General features: G+C 43.5%; 1 protein-coding gene across 1 annotated transcript; it reads left to right on the top strand.

Moving 5' to 3' along the window:
- The first annotated feature begins 216 nt into the window (after nucleotides 1-216).
- LOC137378324 (potassium voltage-gated channel subfamily S member 2-like) lies at nucleotides 217-15,732 on the top strand. The gene is made up of 3 exons (XM_068048583.1): nucleotides 217-1,182; nucleotides 8,507-8,957; nucleotides 15,704-15,732. Exons 1-3 carry the CDS (start codon nucleotides 217-219, stop codon nucleotides 15,730-15,732), a joined length of 1,446 nt encoding a protein of 481 aa, XP_067904684.1.
- Nucleotides 15,733-23,684: the final 7,952 nt, after the last annotated feature.

The following is a 23,684-nucleotide window of genomic DNA, read 5'->3' as shown; positions in this document are numbered from 1 at the left end:
AAGGAATAGAAGGATATATTGATAGGGTGAGATGAAGAGGGGTGGGAGGAGGCTTGTGTGGCGCATAAACACTGGCATGGATCAGCAGGTCCAAATGGACTGTTTCTATCCAAAAATTTGATGCTCTTCAATGTCCTTTCCAGGAAACTCCATTATGACTATATCTTTTCTATTCATCCATTCCTAGGTTAATACAGATCCAGTGTATCGTTTACCATGGTTAATGAGACATTCCGAACCTGGGATCCTAAATTCGAGGATCAAGCTATTAATGTGAATGTTGGAGGGCTGAAGAGAAAGCTCAGCTCCAGCACCCTCTCCAGGTTTCCTAATACCAGACTTGGACAGTTGTTGACGTGTGACTCAGAGGAGTCCATCCTCCAAATATGCGATGATTACGATGTGTCAAAAAAGGAGTTCTACTTTGACAGGCACCCAGGGCTTTTCCCATATGTCTTAAACTTTTACCAGACTGGGAAGCTGCACATGATGGAGGAACTTTGCGTTTTCTCATTTTCGCAGGAGATCGAATACTGGGGCATCAACGAGTTCTTCCTCGATTCCTGCTGCAGGTATCGTTACCACGAACGCAAAACCGAGAGCAGACGCAAAAACTGGGATGATGAGAGTGACGTGAGTAGCATTGATACTTCTCCAGATGAGATCTCCGATTTTAACCGCGACTTGCTGATATTCCGTGGGATGAAATATGGGAACTACAGGAAACAGCTCTGGTTGACCTTGGAGAATCCTGGATATTCCATCCCTAGTAGACTCTTCAGCTTCCTGTCCATCAGCGTGGTGCTGGGATCCATTGCTACCATGTGCATCCACAGCATGTCCGAGTACCAGATCTTGGATGAATACGAAGCTGAAATCGATGACCCCAGGTTACAAATCGTGGAACACTTCTGCATTGCTTGGTTCTCCATGGAGGTCTGTTCACGGATGCTCCTGAGCCCCAACCTCAAGAGGTTTTGTTTTCACCCACTCAACATGATTGACATCATTTCTGTGTTACCCTTTTACTTCACTCTGCTGGTTGATCTGATCTTTGGCCATGTAACTGATTTGGAGAATCTGGGGAAGGTAGTTCAAGTGCTGAGGTTGATGAGGATTTTTAGAGTGCTCAAGTTAGCACGCCACTCAACAGGACTTCGATCATTAGGAGCAACCTTAAAGGTTAGAGTGGGACTTTTCTAATTGTTCGACTTCTTAAAACTTTTTAAGTGCTGATTGAGAGGTCAGTTTTCCTTTGCAATTTCTAATCCATGAGAAATCAACTTGAAACTACTCAAACTACAAAGATGAACCTATATAAAATACTGGTTCGGCCTCAACTGGAGTATTGTATTCAATTCCGAACACCACACTTTAGGAAGGACATGAAGGTATAGGAGAGGGTGCAGAAAATATTTATGAGAATGGTTGCAGGAATAAGGGACTTCAATTATGTGGATTGATTGGAGAAGTTGGTGCTGTTTTCCTTAGAGAATTGAAGGATGAGAGGAGATTTGATAGAGGTGTTCAAATTATGAGAGGTCTGGACAAAGTAGATAGATAGAAACTGTTCCCATTGGAGGAAGGGTTGAGAACCAGAGGACACCGATTTAAGGTGAATGGCAAAAGAACCAAAGGCAACATGAGGAAGAACTTTTTTACACAGCGAGCGGTTGGGATCTGGAATGCACTGCCTGAGAGTGTGGTGGAGGCAGATTCAATTGTGGCTTTCAAAAGGAAATTGGATGAATACCTGTAGAGAAAATATTTTCAGGGCTATGAGGGCAAGGCGGGGGAGTGGGATTAGCTGAGTTGTTCTTGCAGAGAGCTGGCAAGAACACAATGGGCCAAATGTCCTCCTTCTGTGCTGTAACCATTCAATGATTCTATAACTTACGTTACTAAAGACATTACTAAATATAGGGATGTCAATCCTTTCCATCTGTGAGTTGTCAAGATATCAGAGGTCAAGGGCACTTCTATAAGGAAGATCAGAACAGAAGGGGGCCATTCAGCCCCTCAAGCCTGCACTGCCATTCCATGAGATCATGGCTGATTGTACCTCAACTCCATTTCCCCAATGTTGCTCCATCTTACAGAGAGCCAACATGGACATGACATGCCGAATGGCCACTTTCTGTGCTGTAACCATTCTATGAATCTATGAGCCTATGAATCAATAGGGCATTCAGAAGAAACTTTGTTACCCAGAGAGTGGTAAGAATGTGGAACTTGTTACCATAAGGAGTAATTGAGGCAAATAGCATAGATACATTTAAGGGGAAGCTAGATAAGTTTATGAGGCAGAAAGGAATAGAAGGAGTTGTTGATGGAGTGAGATGAGGAAGGATGGGAGGAGGCTCGAGTGGAGCATAAACACCAACAATGGACTAGTACCAAATTGTCTGTTTCTGTTCTGTATATTCTCCATAATTCTATGTATATAAGAGTACTACAAATATAATTTGAGCTCTATTATTGTGCTATATTACACTGCTGCATATATTATAAAGAAATAATGGGAATCTAAATATTGTAAACATTGATACACTGAAAGATAGATACATCACAAGATGATATCTCAAAGTTATTAATTTTTATCAATTTCTTATCTGAAAATACATTAGTATTAGCAGTCCAGTTTAACATTATATCACTGGATAAAGGCTTTCTATCAAACAAGCACCAATTAAATTGATATTAAAAGACCTTTAAAATGGAGAATAATGGGAGTGAATTACAGGAATCTAATTGTGGGATTGGTGGATTAGATACAGATTAATATACTCAGGAATCCATTACAGGCTGGAATCTAATCAAGGCAATAAGATTGTATGGAGAAAAATGGACGACAATCAGTATGTATAAATATATAAGTTTTGCATTTAGTGTGTGTTCACTTTATAGATTCAAAAGTACAAAAAAGGGGAACAAAATGTTGGTTTATTCTGGTCTAGAGTTTAACTGACAATCATCTCCCAATGAGAAACTGTCCCTCAACAGAGACAATTAGCTTCTAAATGACCTTATGACTTACAGCAACAAGACTTGATGGACTTAAAGAGACAGGCCTGACTAACCACAGCTTCACCTTCAAGGCAGAATAATACTCTGCGTGTCATGTGGTATATATCTCCTGTCTATATAAAATAATGCTATCATCAAACTTGCCATGCACAATGACACAGGGCAAACTGCTAGGGCAAGAAAAGTAACACAATATATAAAGAGTATATTGCACAGCATCTGTATATGCTACACCATATCAATGAGCTTAAACCACCTCCAAATCCTCCTCTAAGTCACAAACCAGCATAACTTGAAATTATATCGCCGTTCCTTCATTGTCGCTTGGACAAATTCCTGAAACTCCCTAGCTGACAGTAGTGTGGGTGTACCTTCACCACACTGTTTACAGCGGTTCAAGAAGAACGGCCACTAATGCCCTCTTGAGATCATTTAGAGATGAGCAATAAATGCTGGACTTGCCAGCGATGCCCACATCCCAAGAAGGAATTTTAAAAATACAATTAAAAGTCTGCTTTTAATTGTAGAATGTGTCCACAGTGTTGCGCCAGTCAAAGGCATCGCGTCTCAAGGTGTGACATCAGAGACATCATATACCCAAAGTGTCACATGCCTTAGGTCAAGAAACTATAATTGGCTCAATTAACCACTGTTAAGTTATCAATCAATTATCTTATCTGAACTTAGCAAAAATGTACTAATGAGGAACAAGCACTCAACAGAAAGCGAAACAATCAAACCCCTCCTATTTTTTTCCAAAATTACAATTCACAACCAGCACGGGTTACAAAATCAATTTTTTTCCCCCAAAACTCTTTCAGTGGCTATTTTGCTTCTAAGCCAGCTGACTATATAAACCTAACAAAATACAATTCATAGCATCATAGGCACATAAAAACTGAAATAGTTGTCTTAAAACCTTTGATGTCCCCATAAAATATTCCACTTTCTTTCTCAGATCCATCAGAGAAAGCCCCCCCCCCACCCAAGACCTATCCACTAACGAAGAGAAAGAAAGAGCTTGCATTTATATAGCACCTTCCAAGACCTCAGAACATCCCAAAGTGCTTTACAGCCAATGAATACATCTTGAAATGCAGTCAATCTTGTGAAGTAGGCAACGTCTACGGGATCAGCTTTGTTGCAGCTTCCGCACTTTTTCTGGGATGTTCAACCCAACAAGTCTTGGGGGGGGTGGGGGGGGGGGGGGGGGGTGGATTCCTGGTATAGCCTTTCTGTGATTAACACTGCGGGAGATCTTCATCCATTCACAACACCATTGAGTGGTGCGAAATAAAGGTCCACTCAGCAACAGGAGCCAGCCATTCAGCTCCTTAAACATGTTCCACCATTCAATTAGATTATGACTGACCTGTATCTTAACTCCATTTACCCACTTTAGTTCTGTAACCCTTAATACCCCCGCCTAACAAATATCTATCAATCTTCATTTTGAAATTTTCAATTGATCCTTCCCGGCCTCAACAGCTTTTTGTGGGAGAGTTCCAGAACTACCCTTTGCTTCCTGACATCACCCCTGAATGGCCTAGCTCTAATTTTAAGGTTGCACCCCCCCCCACCCCAACCCCAACCCCAACCCCAACCCACCCATGTTCTGGAATTTCCTGCCACAGGATATAGTTTCTCTCCATTGACTCCATCCAATCCTTTTAAATGCCTCAATCAGACCATCCCATTAATACTTTTATTTTTTTAAAATTTTATTTAGAGATACAGCACTGAAACAGGCCCTTCGGCCCATCGAGTCTGTGCCGACCAAACAACCACCCATTTATACTAACCTTACAGTAATCCCATATTCCCTCCACCTACCTACACTAGGGGCAATTTACAATGACCAATTTACCTATCAACCTGCAAGTCTTTGGCGGTGGGAGGAAACCGGAGCACCCGGCGAAAACCCACGCGGTCACAGGGAGAACTTGCAAACTCTGCACAGGTAGTACCCAGAATCGAACCCGGGTCCCTGGAGCTGTGAGGCTGCGGTGCTAACCACTGCGGCACTGTGCCGCCTTGTTTGAGGAGCTGAGGCTGAGCTGGAGACTGGTGAGAAGAACTTGACCAGAGTGGAGAAGGACTGAGTAAGGGTGATGTGCGACTGTATATAGGGCCCGAGAGGGTCACATTTCCCTTCCCCACCCTGCGTATCCCCCTTTCATCCCCTCCCCACAGGCTCAACTGGGGTTCTGCAATGTGATGGGTCTCCCTTTCAGATGGAAAGAGGTTTCTTTTAAAAAGAAAACTAAAATAACTCCCCGCAGAGAACTCAGTTATGCAGAGAGAGTAGAGAAGCTGGGATTGTTCTCCTTAGAGCAGAGAAGGGTGAGGGGAGATTTAAAAGAGATGTTCAAAATTATGAAGGGGCGTGATAGGCAGAAACTGTTTCCACTAGTGGGTGGGTTGATAACTAAAGGACATACATTTAAGATAATTGGCGAAAGAACCAGAGGGGGCGAAAGATTTTCTTTTACGGAGTGAGTTCTTGTGATCTGGAATGCGCTGCCTGAAAGGGCGGTGGAAGCAGATTCAATAGATACTTACAAAAGGGAACTGGATAAATACTTGGAGAAATTTATGGGACTATGGGGAAGAGTGGGACTAATTAGATAGCTCTTCCAAAAATCCTGTACATGCACAATAGGCCACTGGCTTATGTCAGCTTTAAGCACTCACTAAGTCATCATTATCAAAATGGAAAGACAGACTTGCATTTATATAGCGCCTTTCAAAACCACTGGAAATCCGAAAGGGCTTTCCAACCAAATAAGTGCTTTTGAAGTGCAGTCAGTGTTGTAATGTAGGCAATTCAGACACACCAATCCCCCACAAACAGTAATGTGATAATGACCAGATAAATTTCCATTTTCAGTGATATTAGTTGCAGGATAAATATTGGCCTGGACATTGGGGACAATTCCTCTGCTTTGCTTCGAAATAGTGCTGTGGGATCTTTTATGTCCACCTTAGAGGGCAGACAGACAGACCTTGGTTTAACATCTCATCTGAAAGACGGTACTCCCTCAGTACCATACTGGAATGCCAGTCTGGATTTTTGACCAGGCTGATGATAGATTTTAGAATTAGAATTAGAATTAGAACATTACAGCGCAGTACAGGCCCTTCGGCCCTCGATGTTGCGCCGACCTGTGAAACCATCTGACCTACACTATTCCATTTTCATCCATATGTCTATCCAATGACCACTTAAATGCCCTTAAAGTTGGCGAGTCTACTACTGTTGCAGGCAGGGCGTTCCACGCCCCTACTACTCTCTGAGTAAAGAAACTACCTCTGACATCTGTCCTATATCTATCACCCCTCAACTTAAAGCTATGTCCCCTCGTGTTTGCCATCACCATCCGAGGAAAAAGACTCTCACTATCCACCCTATCTAACCCTCTGATTATCTTATATGTCTCTATTAAGTCACCTCTCCTCCTCCTTCTCTCCAACGAAAACAACCTCAAGTCCCTCAGCCTTTCCTCGTAAGACCTTCCCTCCATACCAGGAAACATCCTAGTGAATCTCCTCTGCACCCTTTCCATAGCTTCCACATCCTTCCTATAATGCGGTGACCAGAACTGCACGCAATACTCCAGGTGCGGTCTCACCAGAGTTTTGTACAGCTGCAGCATGACCTCGTGGCTCCGAAACTCGATCCCCCTACTAATAAAAGCTAACACACCATATGCCTTCTTAACAGCCCTATTAACCTGGGTAGCAACCTTCAAGGATTTATGCACCTGGACACCAAGATCTCTCTGTTCATCTACACTACCAAGAATCTTCCCATTAGCCCAGTACTCTGCATTCCTGTTACTCCTTCCAAAGTGAATCACCTCGCACTTTTCCGCATTAAACTCCATTTGCCATCTCTCAGCCCAGCTCTGCAGCCTATCTATGTCCCTCTGAACCCTACAACATCCTTCGGCACTATCCACAACTCCACCGACCTTAGTGTCATCCGCAAATTTACTAACCCACCCTTCTACACCCTCTTCCAGGTCATTTATAAAAATGACAAACAGCAGTGGCCCCAAAACAGATCCTTGCGGTACACCACTGGTAACTAAACTCCAGGATGAACATTTGCCATCAACCACCACCCTCTGTCTTCTTTCAGCTAGCCAATTTCTGATCCAAAGCTCTAAATCACCTTCAACTCCATACTTCCGTATTTTCTGCAATAGCCTACCATGGGGAACCTTATCAAACGCCTTACTGAAATCCATATACACCACATCCACTGCTTTACCCTCATCCACCTGTTTGGTCACCTTCTCGAAAAACTCAATAAGGTTTGTGAGGCACGACCTACCCGTCACAAAACCGTGCTGACTATCGCTAATGAACTTATTCTTTTCAAGATGATTATAAATCCTGTCTCTTATAACCTTTTCCAACATTTTACCCACAACCGAAGTAAGGCTCAAAGGTCTATAATTACCAGGGCTGTCTCTACTCCCCTTCTTGAACAAGGGGACAACATTTGCAATCCTCCAGTCTTCCGGCACTATTCCTGTCGACAATGACGACATAAAGATCAAGGACAAAGGCTCTGCAATCACCTCCCTAGCTTCCCAGAGAATCCTAGGATAAATCCCATCTGGCCCAGGGGACTTATCTATTTTCACATTTTCCAAAATTGATAACACCTCCTCCTTGTGAACCTCAATCCCATCTAGCCTAGTAGCCTGAATCTCAGTATTCTCCTCGACAACATTTTCTTTCTCTACTGTAAATACTGACGCAAAATATTCATTTAACACTTCCCCTACCTCCTCTGATTCCACACACAACTTCCCACTACTATCCTTGATTGGCCCTAATCTAACTCTAGTCATTCTTTTATTCCTGATATACCTATAGAAAGCCTTAGGGTTTTCCCTGATCCTATCCGCCAATGACTTTTTGCAGGTCCTCTTTGCAAGTCAGGTCTTGTACAACAACATAAACAATTTGTATTTGTATAGTGCCTTTAACATAGTGAAACAATCCAGGGCATTTCACTGGAGTGATTATCAAACAAAATTTGACACTGAGCCAAATAAGGAGATATCACCAAAAGCTTGGTCAAATAGGTAGGTTTTAAGGAGTGTCTTAAAGGAGGAGAGAGAGGTAGAGAGGTGGAGAGGTTTGGGGAAGGAATTCCAGAGCTTGGATCCTTTGTCCTGTGGGCACAGCCTCCAATGGTGGAGCGATTAAAATCGGGGGTGCACAAAAGGTCAGAATTGGAGGAGTGCCAAGATCTCGGACGATTGATTGTCAGAGCTTACAGAGATAGGGAGGGGTGAGGCCATCGAAGGACTTGAACACAAGGATGAGAATTTTTTAAAAGTCGAGGCACCCCAGTCTTGGTATTCTCTATATCATCTTCTCCCAGCCACATCCTACTGACATCTTAATATTTATCACTATGATTCTATGGTACTGATTACTCATTGTTTCTGTTTTAAAGCACAGTTATCGAGAGGTGGGAATTCTGCTGCTGTACTTGGGCGTAGGGGTCTGCGTCTTCTCCGGGATGGCATACACAGCTGAGAAGGACGAGGAGGTTGGACTGGACACGATCCCGGCCTGCTGGTGGTGGGGCACGGTGAGCATGACCACGGTGGGCTACGGGGACGTGGTGCCCATCACAGTGGCGGGCAAGCTGGCTGCCTCAGGCTGCATCCTCGGGGGCATCTTGGTGGTGGCGCTGCCCATCACCATCATCTTCAACAAGTTCTCCCACTTCTACCGGCGGCAGAAGGCGCTGGAGGAGGCCGTGAGGAGCAGCCGCCTGAAGGGCAAAGGAATGGAGGATGATGGAGGGGGTGAGGGGGAAGCGTCGGAGATGGAGGAGGGACAGAGATGGCTGGACAACTGGGAATCGCGAGACTCTGAAAGACTGGAGAACGAAGCACCAACCACGAAGTAAGCCTGTCCGATGGACAGGGTAAAGTTTTATAGAATCTATATTAGATTGCAGGGCTTTATCAAGGAGGATTCTGAATGAATAAGGACTGTTGTCAAAAAGAAATCCTTACAATTATTATCTACATGCTTGCCTCCGCCATAGACCACAATCTATCCAGAAGAAATTCCATCTGTGACAGGAAGTCAGCCACACTGTCGAGGGTTTGGTGCGATTACCATCACCACAATCTGTTATCTATTGCTTGGCATTGCCTTGTGTCAACTCTACACCAAGAAGCTAAACCCGTGCCATAAACTCAGTGTCTCCCTCACCATGTCAAGCTCAGCCCTAAGGTGTCCATTGTCCATTGCTTATTATACACAGCAGTAATTAAATAGCAACTCAACCACAACTGTCTTCAACAGGGAGGGTGGGCTGGGGGGGTGTGACGTCATGTGGAAATCCTCATTTGGGCTTGTTGGATTCTAGGCTGACTAGCACTACACAATAGCAACAGAAATTTGCATTTATATAGTGCCTTTAACATAGTAAAATATCCCCCAACTTTTCACATGAGCATTATCAAACAAAATTTGACATTGAGCCACATAAACCAAGACATGATGACAGGTTACCAAATGCTTGGTGATAAGGGTAAATTTTAAGGAGCATCTTAAAGTGGGGGGAGAGAGAGGTGAAAAGATGGAATGATTAAGGGAGGGTATTGCAGAGCTTAGGGCCTTGGTAGCTGAAGGCACAGCTGCCAATGGTGGCACAATGAAAATAGGGGATGCACTAACAGCCAGAATTGGAGGAGCACAGAGATCTCGGAGGGTTGTGGGACTGAACAAGGGGCGAGAGGCCATGGATGGGTTTGAACACAAGGATGAGAATTTTAAAATTGAGGAGTTGGGGGACCGGGTGCCAATGTAGGTCAGCAAGAGTTTTGGATCAGTTCAAGTTTATGTTGGGTGGAAGTGGCTGGGCTAGGAGAACATTGGAATAGCTCAGCCTGGAGGTAACAAGAGCATGGTTGAGGGTTTTAGCAACAGTTGGACTGAGGCACTATAAAGACCGACTCCTGGAGCACCAGAAGCAGTAGTCTGCCGTCACCTCCGGAGTGAGAATGAAAGGAAACATGGAAAGATAAATTTTTTTTTTATTATTCATTCATGGGATGTGGGCGTCACAGGCCAGGCCAGCATTTATTGCCCATCCCTAATTGCCCTTGAGAAGGTGGTGGTGAGTTGTCTTCTTGAACCGCTGCAGTCCATGTGAGGTAGGTACACCCACAGTGCTGTTAGGTAGGGAGTTCCAGGATTTTGACCCAGTGACAATGAAGGAACGGCGATATAGTTCCAAGTCAGGATGGTGTGTGACTTGGAGGGAATTTGCAGGTGGTCATGTTCCCATGCATCTGCTGCTCTTGTACTTCGAAGTGGTAGAGGTCGCGGGATTGGAAGGTGCTGTCGAAGCAGCCTTGGTGCGTTGCTGCAGTGCATCTTGTAGATGGTACACACTGCTGCCACTATGGGTCGGTGGTGGAGGGAGTGAATGTTTGTGGATGATGTGCCTATCAAGCGGGCTGCTTTGTTCTGGATGGTGTCGAGCTTCTTGAGTGTTGTTGGAGCTGCACCCATCCAGGCGAGTGGAGAGTATTCCATTACACTCCTGACTTTTGCCTTGTAGATGGTGGACAGGCTTTGGGGAGTCAGGAGGTGAGTTACTCACCGCAGGATTCCTAGCCTCTGACCTGCTTTTGTAGCCACAGTTTCTGGTCAATGATAGCCCCTAGGATGTTGATAGTGGGGGATTCAGCGATGGTAATGCCAATGAATGTCAAGGGGAGATGGTTAGATTCTCTCTTGTTGGAGATGGTCATTGCCTGGCACTTGTGTGGCGCAAATGTTACTTGCCACTTATCAGCACAAGCCTGGGTCCGGGTCTTGCTGCAATTCTACACGGACTGCTTCAGTATCTGAGGAGTTGCGAATGGTGCTGAACATTGTGCAATCATCAGCGAACATCCCCACTTCTGACCTTATGATTGAAGGAAGGTCATTGATAAAGCAGCTGAAGATGGTTGGGCCTAGGACACTACCCTGAGGAACTCCTGCAGTGATGTCCTGGAGCTCAGATGATTGACCTCCAACAACCACAGCCATCTTCCTTTGTGCTAGGTATGACTCCAACCAGCAGAGAGATTTCCCCCTGATTCCCATTGACTCCAGTTTTGCTAGGGCTCCTTGATGCCACACTCGGTCAAATGCTGCCTTGATGTCAAGGGCAGTCACTCTCACCTCACCTCTTGAGTTCAGCTCTTTTGTCCATGTTTGAACCAAGGCTGTAATGAGGTCAGGAGCTGAGTGGCCCTGGCGGAACTCAAACTGAGAGTCACTGAGCAGGTTCTTGCTAAGCAAGTGCTGCTTGATGACACTATTGATGACACCTTCCATCACTTTACTGATGATTGAGAGTAGGCTGATGGAGTGGTAATTGGCCGGGTTGGACTTGTCCTGCTTTTTGTGTACAGGACATGCCTGGGCAATTTTCCACACTGCCGGGTAGATGCCAGTGTTGTAGCAATACTGGAACAGCTTGGCTAGGGGTGCGGCAAGTTCTGGAGTCCAGGTCTTCAACACTATTGCCGGAATATTGTCAGGGCCCATAGTCTTTGCAGTATCCAGTTCCCTCAGCCATTTCTTGATATCACACGGAGTGAATCGAATTGGCTGAAGTCTGGCATCTGTGATGCTGGGGACTTCAGGAGGAGGCCGAGATGGATCATCAACTCGGCACTTCTGGCTGAAGATTGTTGCAAATGCTTCAGCCTTATCTTTTGCACTGATGTGCTGGGCTCCCCCCATGATTGAGGATGGGGATATTTGTGGAGCCACCTCCTCCAGTTAGTTGTTTAATTGCCCACCACCATTCACGACTGGATATGGCAGGACTGCAGAGCTTAGATCTGATCCGTTGGTTATGGGATCGCTTAGCTCTGTCGATTACATGCTGCTTGTGCAGTTTGGCACGCAAGTAGTCCTGGGTTGTAGCTTCACCAGGTTGACACCTCATTTTGATGGTCATTTAGCACATCAAGCATAACCCTTCCACCCAGTCCATGTACAACTTCTCCCATCATGGAGAACTGCCCCCCCACCCCCCCACCCCCGCTTGTTTAATTCAGAAGAAACACTCTTTCAGCCAATCATGCAGCTCTCTTATTGGAATCTGACTTCCTGATCTTCACAGATAACAAGTCTTTTCCTCCCTCACTGCAGGAGGGGTGATTTTCAGTCGAAAAAACAGGGTCCTGCCACTAGGAATTGTTAAAACACGGGATTCGTTATGAGCGGGTTTCGTTGTAATGAATTTAAATCCAAGCGGGATGGTGTGTGTGACTTGGAGGGTGTTCCCAGGTATCTGCTGCTCTTGTATTTTTAGGTGGTGGAGATCACAGGTTTGGGAGGTGCTGCCAAACATGTTTTATGTTAGCCCCCTCATCACTAACAAAACTATTGGCCATTACTGTTATTACTCCTCATCCCCCCGGCTCAATAACCACTGCCACTTGGTTTTCAGTTTACTGGAGCTGGAATATCGCAGTGTTACTCCAAGGAGAATGTGCATATTTTCTAAAAGGCGTTGAGCTGTTTCAGGGGGTGGAAATAAAGGGCTCAAGATAAATTAAAAGGGAGAAATGAGGACCCTTGTCTGGGAGAAGTGGAGTCTGAATTCGTTGGCATTTGCTGAGGAAGAAAATCAGCTGAAGGTGTTTGAACCTGACCGTAACACAGCATCTCTGCCATAGTCAAGTGGCAATAGTCTTCACTTATTCAATTCCAGGACCTCAAAACTAGCACAAAAGCAAAATACTGCAGGTACTGGAAATCTGAAATAAAAACAGAAAATGCTGGAAATACTCAGCAGGTCAGGCAGCATCTGCGAGAGAGAAACAGAGTTAACATTTCAGGTCAGTGACCTTTCATCAGAACCTCTCTCCCCAGATGCTGCTCGAACTGTTGACTATTTCCAGCATTTTCTGTTTGTACCTCAAAACTATTATTGATTTCCTGCCTCTAACCTCCCCTCTTCGTACAATCTAGAAGCTTTTAAAACCTAAATCTGCCATTGCCCATCCACGAATGATTGATTAAGCTCATAATTTTTTAAGGGTTTTGATAAAGTAGATAGGAAGAAAATGTCCCTACTGGCAGGAGGATTGGTAATGAGGACACAGATTTTAGATTAATTGGCAAAAGAACCAGAGGGAAGGAGAAATTAGTTTACGCAGCGAGTTATGATGATCTGGAATGCACTGTCTGAAAGGGCAGTGGACGCAGGTTCAATATAACTTTCAAAAGGGAATCGGATAAATACTGCAAAGGAAAAATATGCACGGGCTATGGGCAAAGAGCAAAAGGGAGTGGGACTAATTGGATAGTTCTTTCAAAGAGCTGTCAGTGACATGATGGGCCAAATGGCCTCCTGTGGCCATTCATATGCTGGTAGCTGGTACATGAATGTGATAAGCAAATCTTAAACCTCTTCACCCAGCGGGTTTGAGAGACGCACTGCCTTCCTGATGTGCAAAATTAAACCATTCAATCAAATTATCAATACCAGTGAAAAATCCAATTTTCTGAATTGAACTGGCCTGGCAGTGCAAACTTAAGTTGTCATAAAATATAAAGTGCATCTAATTACCACAATGACCTTTGCTGTTTCTCCTTTCCTTGTAAAAGGTATTGCAAATGTAGCAGATCAATGGAAATGATTTAAGACTACCGTGAGCAGAATAGCTCCAATTCCTGAAATAATAATGAGCTTAACGTTGTTGATAGTTATTGATATGATTTGATTGATAGTCGATCCCTGCTCAAATATCCATATTATTCTTACTGGAGGGGATGGACTGGTCTGACACGTATGCAGCTAAATAAAGTCTCATCATTGTTACTCTTCAAACTCTATCAGTGCAGAACTGACCAAATGCATCAGGAAATATTTGAACTGTGACATCCAAAATGTATATACTCACCAATTAATGTAGGTGAATTGAATCCCAGTTATCGGCTACTTAATTCCTCCAATGCACACACATAGACACATACACATATATACACACACAGGCACATACAGACATAAGAACAAATGCACATACACACAAACATATGCAGACACACACATACATATGCACACGCTTAGACATATGCACACCTACATGCATAGACACATATATACACATTTATGTTGTAAATGGGGGCTTTAATGGTCTAGCAGTACCATAGTGCTACTGGAAATTATTATAATTTCATCAGTTTATTGCTGGCTGTTAGGGTCCTAATGAAATGAGTTTGGTGGCAGTCTCAACACAGTCTCTGGTGAGCAAAGACCCACAGCACAAAGATGTCCCTTTGTGGCTCCAATTAGCAAAAAGGACGCAGAAGGACCAGGGCATAATGTGGAGGAATGTCTCGTTGGACATTTTTGTGAGCTTGGGGCTAAGACTAAGATGTCACTCTGGCATCAGGTGTAGCAAAAATGAGAAACTTGTCTGTTATAAGAGCCATTATGATTCACCAGATGAACAGAGGAATCTTGCTTCTAATGTTGAGGCTGAGTATAGGGAGAGCTTTACTCAGTTTACAACTGTGCCAAGACTGAGTTGTAAATTGTTTTTTTGCTGACACTGGAGGGAGGATTTTCCACCTACTCATAATGGGAATGTGTTGCAGTTCTCTGCACTAATATCTTTCAACTTACTGAGAACAAATTTACCCAAAAAGTTTTCCAAAAATGCAATAAAGAGAGACTTGCATTTATATAGCACCTTTCACAACCTCAGGATGCACCAAAGCACTTTAAGTACTTTTTGAAGTGTAGCCAACCTTGTAATGTAGGAGATGAGGCAGCCAATCTGCGGCACAGGAAAGGTCCCACAAACAGCAATGTGATAATGACCAGATCATCTGTTTTAGTGATGTTGGTTGAGGGATAAATATTGGGCAGGACACTGGGGAGAAGTTCTTGCTCTTATTTGAATAGTGTCATGGGATCTTTTACATCCAGCTGAAAGGGCAGACGGGGCCTCAGTTTAATGTCTCACCTAAAAGATGGCACCTCTGCCAGTGCAGAGCTCTTTCAATACAGCACTGTAGTGTCAGAATTTTTACACTTGTTGCTAGAGTGGAACTTGAATGCACAATCTTCTGAAATAGAGGCAAAAATGCTACCCACTAAACCACAACTGCTACCAAGCAACTGCTATTAAAATATAAAGTGGTTTTCATGGGACAGAGTGGCTCACTCTGCTCACCTTAAAGGAGACAGTCTTGTGTAGGACACTATTGGTCCCTCATGATTCTTTCCCTTCAGCTTTGAAGTGCCCTCTGGTAGGCCTTTCACTTCACTCATTACTTGGGGAGTAACACAGGGGCAGGAGGAGGCCATTCAGCCCTTTGAACCTGATCTACCATTCAATTAGATCATGGCTGATCCATATCTTAACTCCATCTACCTGCCTTGGTTCCATATCCCTTAATACCGTTGCCTGACAAAACCTATCAACCTCAATTTTGAAATTTTCAATTGATCCCCAGCCTCAACAGCTTTTTGGGGGAGAGAGTTCCACATTTCCACTACCCTTTGTGTGAAGAAGTGCTTTCTGACGTCACCCCTGCATGGCCTGGCTCGAATTTAAAGGTTCTATCCCTTTGTTCCGGACACCCCCCCCCCCCCCCACCACCCCCCCACCGCCCCCCCCCCACCCCCAGAGGAAATAGTTTGTCTCTCGCTACCTTGCCAAATCCTTCAATCATCTTAAACAACGCAATTAGATCACCCCTTAATCTTTTATACTCAACGGAAAATAAGCCCAGTCTGTGCAACCTGTCCTCATAATTTAACCCTTTTGGCCCCAGTGTCATTCTAGTGAATCTGTGCTGCCCCCCCCTCCCAAGGCCAATATATTCTTCCTGAGATGCATTGCCCAGAACTCAACACAATATGACTGATGGGTCTAACCAGAGCTTTATACAGAGCATAATTTATGCCCATTTTTTCTAGCTGTCTTCAGATGAAGGTTAACAAGGGACACGGGTGAAGGAAATCAGGTTCAAAAATGACAGTTTTCTTTTTATGCAGTCTTGGGATGTCGCTGGAAAGGCCGGCATTTATTGCCCACCTTTAGTCACCCTCAAGAAGGTGCTGGTGGACCTTGAGAGAGCAAGCGTTCACCCACAGGACCCTTCCAAAAATGAGGTTGGGATTATTCCTCATCAGTACACTACCCAGGCCTCGAAAAACTGTGGGAGTGGGAAAAAAGAAAAGCATTCAATCTTTCAAAGTGTTGGAAGTGTTCAAATTAATTAAAGATTGAACTAAAGCCAAAAGCACTTATAATAAATGGAACTGTGAAGAACAAACCAAAAACGCTAAAAATCTGTGGTTAATGCACCACACAGATAAGCTCCTGGGACTACCACTTACTTATAGACATTTGGTGGTGTCTGTCTTGGTTAAAGCTCTATAGGAGTAAACTAATATTCAGAATAGATATCAATAATATTCAGAATAAAGTTGTACTCATATTTGCATGTGAATTATACATGCATTTAAGATTATCTATGCATGCTGTACAGGATTGTAAAACAGTATTGTATTCAATAAAGAATGTCATCAGCACAGTATGTGGATTTATTGGTGTCTGTCAATGAACTGAAAGTACACTCAAACAGGTTCATAGAAGAACAAAGTACAAAACCCAGAGTAAAGGGGTGAAAGTCTCTGTCCACAAACTACTCTTCCAGGGTGGGCATCACATCTGAGCATGATCCTGCCCTTATGTTCCATGCAACAAGTGTGACTGGAAGTGATTCCGAAGCAGAGACCCCCCACTGCCTCTTGCCCTGGCTGAGGTCAGCAAACTCCACACAGACCAAGGGACCAAAACTGGGACTTTCCTGATCTGCATGCCCGACTATGATGTTGGAAGGTTGTACTTGCCAACACGGCCATTGGATCTGAGTGGGACAAGAGATCCAGGATTCCCACTCCTGATTGTGCTCCAGTGACCTACAGCAGAAAATCCTAGAACCATAGTGCAATATTACTTGTTCCTTTGGTCTGTAATCTACTGTAAGACTCGCAGGGCTACAAGTAATATCCAAAGAAAACATGGGCTTTTATTATAACAACTAGAACATGTATAAATATATACAAACAGTTACTGCATGAACCACATCTAAACACATCTCACTATGTCGGGCTACACCCACAACTCCCAGGTCACCTGACACGATATCCCTTCCTCCAGTGACCTTCGTTTACATCCTCTTAAGGTGGTCCACTCTAAAGGTGGTCCCAAAGGCCACAACACATAGAACTGCATAGCAGAGAGGAAGCCAATCACCCATCATTTCTATCCCTATTGCATGTCCTGACAATCCTTTGCATAATAAATTGCTCCTAACATCTCTCAGATCTTATATTAACGTCTTCTAGCTACCAATTCACCGACCAGTGGAAATTGATTTTTTTTGTTTTTTTATCCCTCCAAAATTAGATTTTCTCCATCAGATCTCCTCTTACTCGCAAAAACAACAGAAAATGCTGGAAAACACTCAGCAGGTCAGGCAGCATCTGTGCAGAGAGAAATGAAATTAATGTCAATGTGCCTATCTCCAATGAACACACAAATTAAACAAAATGGAGACCAGCTTGAGTTTAGATTCCAAACACTTCTTGTGAACAACGATTAGTTAATGCATAAAATATAAGAAAATAAGAAACAGGAGCAGGAGTAGGCCATTCAGCCTCTTGAGCCAGCTCCACCATTCAATTAGATCATGGCTGATCTGATTGTGGCCTTAACTCCACTTTCCTGCCTGTTCCCCATAACCCTTTACTCCCTTGTCAATCAAAATCTGTCTAACTCCGTCTTGAATGGCTCAGCCTCCACTGCTCGCAGGGGAAGAGAATTCCAAATACTAATGACCCTCTGAGAGAAGCAATTCCTCCTCATCTCCGTCTTAAATGAGAGACCCCTTAACTTGAAACTATGCCCCCAGTTCTAGATTCCCCCGCATCTCAGCTTCTATACTGTCAAGCCCTCTTAGGATCTTATACGTTTCAATAAAAAAGAGAAAATGCTAGAAATACTCGGTAGGTCTGGCGGCATGTGTGGAAAGAGAAACAAGAGTCAACATTTGAGGTTGCCGACATTTCATCACGACTGGAAGAAAGTAGAGTTTTAACAGTTTTTAAGCAAGTAGAGGCAGGTAAAGAGGAACAAAAGAGGAAGGTTTGTTGTGGATAGAGTGGAGGGCAGCAGTGATTAAATGACACAAAAACAAGAAATGCTGGAATCACTCAGCAGGTCTGGCAGCATCTGTGGAAAGAGAAGCAGAGTTAACGTTTCGGGTCAGTGACCCTTCTTCGGAACTGACAAATATTAGAAAAGTCACAGATTATAAACAAGCGAGGTGGGGGTGGGGCAAGAGATAGAAAGCAATGAAGGTGAACAAGGTAAAAGAGACAAACGAAAATCCCGTCGGAGAGAAGAGCAGAACTTCTTCAAGGTAGGCATTCCTGGAAGAGAAGTGTCAGTGAGTTAAACACTAAAATAAAAGCAAAATACTGCGGATGCTGGAAATCTGAAACAAAAACAAGAAATGCTGGAATCACTCAGCAGGTCCGGCAGCGTCTGTGGAAAGAGAAATGATTCCAGCATTTCTTGTTTTTGTTTCAGATTTCCAGCATCCGCAGTATTTTGCTTTTATTTTAGTGATTAAATGACAACAGGGATGACAGCGGAAGGCATAAAGGTGTAATCTCCTCTGTCTTAATGAAAAGAGCCCAACTTTTCACCTAGTGTCTCACCAATAATTAACGCCTCTCATCCCTGCTGCCGCTTCGGTGAATCTTCCCATGACCTGAACTTCCTTCCCAACGTCAGGCACCCAAAACATGACACGATATTCAGCCTGTGCCTCTGGACTTAAATGAGTACAGAATTTGATTTGAGTGATGCCTTAACACAGTGGAACAGCCTGCTAATACTCAACATCTAGGATCGCATATGAGAAATGAGCACTTGGCTGAAATACCCCGGAGAATTGGCATCATATTGGATCAAAAATGGAGAAAGATAAGGAACAATATCAAGTCTGTTGCAAAAAAAAAGAAAAAAGGGATGATTTTCAAATTGCTGTTTGACTGAAGAATGGATCTCTCTGATTGTTTAACTCCTGATCTAATTAGCTCCAGTTTTAAAAAGAATTGCTGTTCACAAAAGAACATAAGCCACTGAAATTTGTTTAATGATTTCATTATCATGCAAATTAACATGGAATTTTGTTAAGTCTGCATACGGAGTAACTGTGAAGTGATTTGTCAGATCTTAGAGAAAATGGTAGTCACAAGCCTTCTCCTGTGTTACTCACCTCCCAGCTTCCACCCTCTGTAAACTCGAGCTCAGCCAAAACTCTGCTGCCCCTTTCCTAACTCGCACCATGTCTTGTTCACCCATCATCCCAATGCTCGCTGACCTACATTTGCTTCTGGTCCAACAATGTCTCAATTTTAAAATTCTCATCCATGTTTTCAAATCTCTCCATGGCCTCGCCCCTCACCATCTCTGTAACCTCCTCCAGCCCTATAACCCTCCGAGATCTCTGCACTCATCTAATTCTGGCCTCTTGCACGTCCCCAATTTGAATCACTCCCCCATTGGTGACTATGCTTTCAGTTGTCGAAGCCCAAAACTCTGGAATTCGCTCCCTAACTCTCTCCACCTCTCTCCCCTTCTTTAAAATGCTCCTTAAAGCTTACTTTTTTGACCAAGCTTTTGGTCACCTGTCCTACTATCCTGCATGTGGCTCTGTGGCAAATTTTGTTTGGTTATGCCCCCGTGAAATGCCTTGGGATAGTTAACAATGTTAAAAGCGCTATATAAATGCAAGTTGTTGTTAATATTTCCTCTCATATAGGCCATATTACAGTTCGGGCTTTTCGTCAATATTTCATGACTCAAATGTGGTCTCTGTAACAAAGTCTCTACAAACCTGTGACTTTACACATATCTTTCTGAGGTGAGCACGGTCCAAGTTTAACCAGTCACTGGAGGTCACGTGGAGAGCCCCGCACATTACTCCGGGCCTGTCAGATGGGCTGCAATGGCAAATATTCCTTTCTTACTGTTTTATACTGTCAGATCAATCCTTACAGCATTAATCCCTCAGTTAAATTTATCAGGATTAACTCCCCTTCTCTTTCTCGAAAAGAAAGCTGACATAGAACCTTTACGTCCACCCAGGAGGGCAGATAAGGCCTTGGTTGAAAGACAGCACTTCTGCCAGTGCTGCACTGGGAGTGTCAGCCTGGATTATTTATTCCAGTCCCTGGGGTGGGGTTTGAACCCACAACCTTTTGACTCAGCTGTGACTGAGCCAAAGCTGACAAGTGATCTTAATCTAGTCTGACCAACTTGGAAATCTCACTCTTTAATAAAGGAAAGTGAGTACAAGACATCTACTGTGATGTGCCATCACTGATGAACAGAATAGTTTCACAGTCTGATTATTCACAGCTTGAGTTTGGGATGCCAACTCTGGTTGGGTGTATTCCTGGAGGATTCATCACATGACCATCCACCTGGAACCACCCCACTCCCACCATTGACCCATCCTCAGAATGCACTGCCTTCCCATGGACAATTGGAAAGGGAACAGACTCTGTTAGCAAAGTGTATTATTCTTAACTGTCAGTCAGACTTTATTCCCCATCGATGATTTTTAAAAAATAAATAATAAACAGAACGCTTAAAAAAATGAAAAGAACTGTTTTATTTAACACCCCTATGATTTCTTCCCTGGGTTTACTTGCATCAGTGTCCCAGAGATTAATATTCAATTCCCAGTGACTCCAGACCAATCCTGGAGGGTTGGTAACCCAAGCATGAGTAAGCTCCTTCCCTTTACTTGACTGGAATAAGTAATCATTTCCTGACAGCAGGTTTGTAGACTTGCAATTCAGTGGGTCTACCATGCCACAGTAATCTCCCTGGTAATATTTATGGGAGCATACCCTAGGGGTTGCCAATGCTCCAGAATTGCCCAGGAGGCTGCAGAAATTGAAGATTCATCTCCAAAACACCACTGCTAGTAACCAGGAGGCCCGTGCATTTCTAAAACAAAATGTGTGTTTTTTTCATTTGTTTATTAGTTACAAAGATCTCTCCCTCCTTTCATGAATAATAAGCATACATTTACTACCTTCCAATTCACAGGGCTCGTGCTAGAGCCTAGGGAATTCTAGAAGATCAAAACCAATGCAGCCATTATCACTCTAGTCACCTCTTTTAAAACCCTAAGATGTAGGCTATTTGTTCCAGGGGATTTGTTGACTTTTAGTCCCATTAATTTCTCCAGTATTTCTTCCTTTCTAATTTTAATTACTTTAAGTTCTTCACTTTCATTAGACCCTAGGTTCCCCACAATTACCAGTATGTTCTTTGTGTCTTCCACTGTGAAGGCAGATGCAAAATACTCATTTAACATCTCTGCCATTTCCTTAGACCCCATTATCGTTTTGCCTATCACTGCCTCTAAAGGACCCACACCTATTTTGCTTTTGCCTTCCTTTTTACATACTTGCAAAAGCTCTTACAATCGTTTACATTTCTAGTTTACTCTCATATTCTATTTTCTCCCTCCTGATCAATCTCTTGGTCATCCATTGTTGATTTTTGAAACCTTCCCAGTCCTCAGGTTTATAACTCTTTTTGGCAACCTTGTGAGCCTCTTCTTTTAATCTAATATTATCCTTAACTTCTCCAGTAGCCATGGTTGTACCACTTTTCCAGTGGAGTTAATATTCCTCGAGGGAATATATACTCGTTGAGAATCATGAATTATTTCTTCAAAATGTTTGCCATTCCTTATCTACTGTCATAACTTTTAATCTAATTTCCCGATCTACCTTAGCCAACTTGCCCCTCATATCACCTTACATTGACTGACCACTCACCTCATTGGTCGCTAGATAGAAGGTGGTGCTGATGTCACTCTACTGTGACACATTGGCCCCGAATGTCACAAGGATGACGTATTTACAGTGAGTGTTAATGGCAAGAATCAAAGACATTCCATATATAGCTGATATTATTTCGAGATCTGACTGTTCAGATATACTGCAGTCAGTGAAGCAGCAGCAATGGCAGTAGCTGGGAGGCAGGGAGATCCTAAATATAGATTGACACTGGGGGGGCTTGGCTTTCTTTGTTCTTTCAGACACTGCAGATGCGTGTCAGTTATAAGAACAGCTGCTGTCAAATACACACAATAACTGAAATTTGTATAGCACCATTAACATATTACAACATTCCAAAGCGCATTAGAGAAGCGTTATCAAACAAAAACTAACATCAAGTCACCTAAGGAGTAAGTACGACAGATGACCAAAAGCTTGGACAAAGAGTTTGGTTTTAAGGAACAACTTGAATGAGAGAGAGGCAGAGTGATTTAAAAAGAATTTCAGAGCTTAGGGCCTGGGCAGCTGAAGGGTCAGCCACCAATGGTGAAGCAATGGAAATCAGGAATGCGCAAGAAACCAGAATTGGAGGAACGCAGAGATTTCAGAGGGTTGTGGGGCTGGAAGAGATTGCAGAGTTAGGGAGGGGTGAGGTCATGGAGGGCTTTGAAAACAATGCTGAGAGTTTTGTTATGACCAGGTGAGAAGGGGTTCCCTCTCAGTCTTTGCCTGGTTTAACTGCAACAGGGTTTAATTTTAAAAACAGTGTTTTAGCTCCCCCTCAGTGAATCCTTGTTTACCGCTTTCCAATTGTAAGACACAGAAATCAATCAGACAGGTTTTCTTAGATTTAAACAAGAAACATGGAAGTTTATTAATCTTAAACTCTAATTCGGTTAACGACTACGAATATGCAATGCGACCACACTAGCATGCGTACGTGATAAACACACATGCAGATAGAGACAGAAAAAGTAGAAAAGAATAAAGGGGAAAAGTTTGAGGCAATAGTTGGATTGTAGTTACAGTCCTTTGAGTTTGATGTTGAGTGTTTGGTTGTCAGTAAGTCTTGGTTGTTCATTGGGGCCCAGTGCACGCATTAACTTATTTCGATGTAGGAGTCTTTGCTCTCGAGGTTTACATGTCTTCAGTGGGTCCGGAGGCTTGTGACAAAGCGAGAGCGAGCCAGCCAGGAGAGAGGCTGTCTTGTTCCAGGTTCAGTTACAAAACAGCAGTCTGAATTCAAACCTTCAAGTTGGCCAGCAGGTTAGTCATGTGACTAAGTTTTTTCAACAAACTCTCCTGCGTGTTTTGTGGATTCCAAAGCTCTCGGTGGGTGGGTGGGGGGCGGGGGTGGCGGAGAGGGTGTAGTGATGTCTCTTATAAGCTGTGGATCACCATTGCCCAGACCAATCTCTGTTAATTGAATCAGTGAGCAATTGTCTCTCCAAGCACTGTCTCTTAGCATGCAAATGTTCTTCCAGCTACTGCTGATCTCTTTAAAGTCATCGCTTCACTCCAGAAACAATTTAAAATTGATGTTCATATGACAAAATTAATATGCCTCATTCTTGGCAGGTGGGGGCCTTCAAGACGGATATAAAATCAAGGTGTTGCTTAACCGGGAGCCAATGTAGGTCAGCGAGCACAGGGGTGATGGATGAACAGGACTTTTATGTGAAATAGGATATGGACAGCAGAGTTT

The sequence above is a fragment of the Heterodontus francisci genome, chromosome 16 (genome assembly GCF_036365525.1).
Source record: "Heterodontus francisci isolate sHetFra1 chromosome 16, sHetFra1.hap1, whole genome shotgun sequence".
Lineage (NCBI taxonomy): Eukaryota > Metazoa > Chordata > Chondrichthyes > Heterodontiformes > Heterodontidae > Heterodontus > Heterodontus francisci.
This window is presented reverse-complemented; position numbering and strand designations above follow the sequence as displayed.

Bases quoted from the DNA above. Each gene is read 5' to 3' on its own strand.
- LOC137378324 (XM_068048583.1), top strand. From the start codon at position 217: ATGGTTAATGAGACATTCCGAACCTGGGATCCTAAATTCGAGGATCAA. The intron at 1,183-8,506 runs GTTAGAGTGGGA...TCTGTTTTAAAG, and splicing joins CATTAGGAGCAACCTTAAAG to CACAGTTATCGAGAGGTGGG. The intron at 8,958-15,703 runs CCACGAAGTAAG...CCACCCCCCCAC, and splicing joins ACTGGAGAACGAAGCACCAA to CGCCCCCCCCCCACCCCCAG.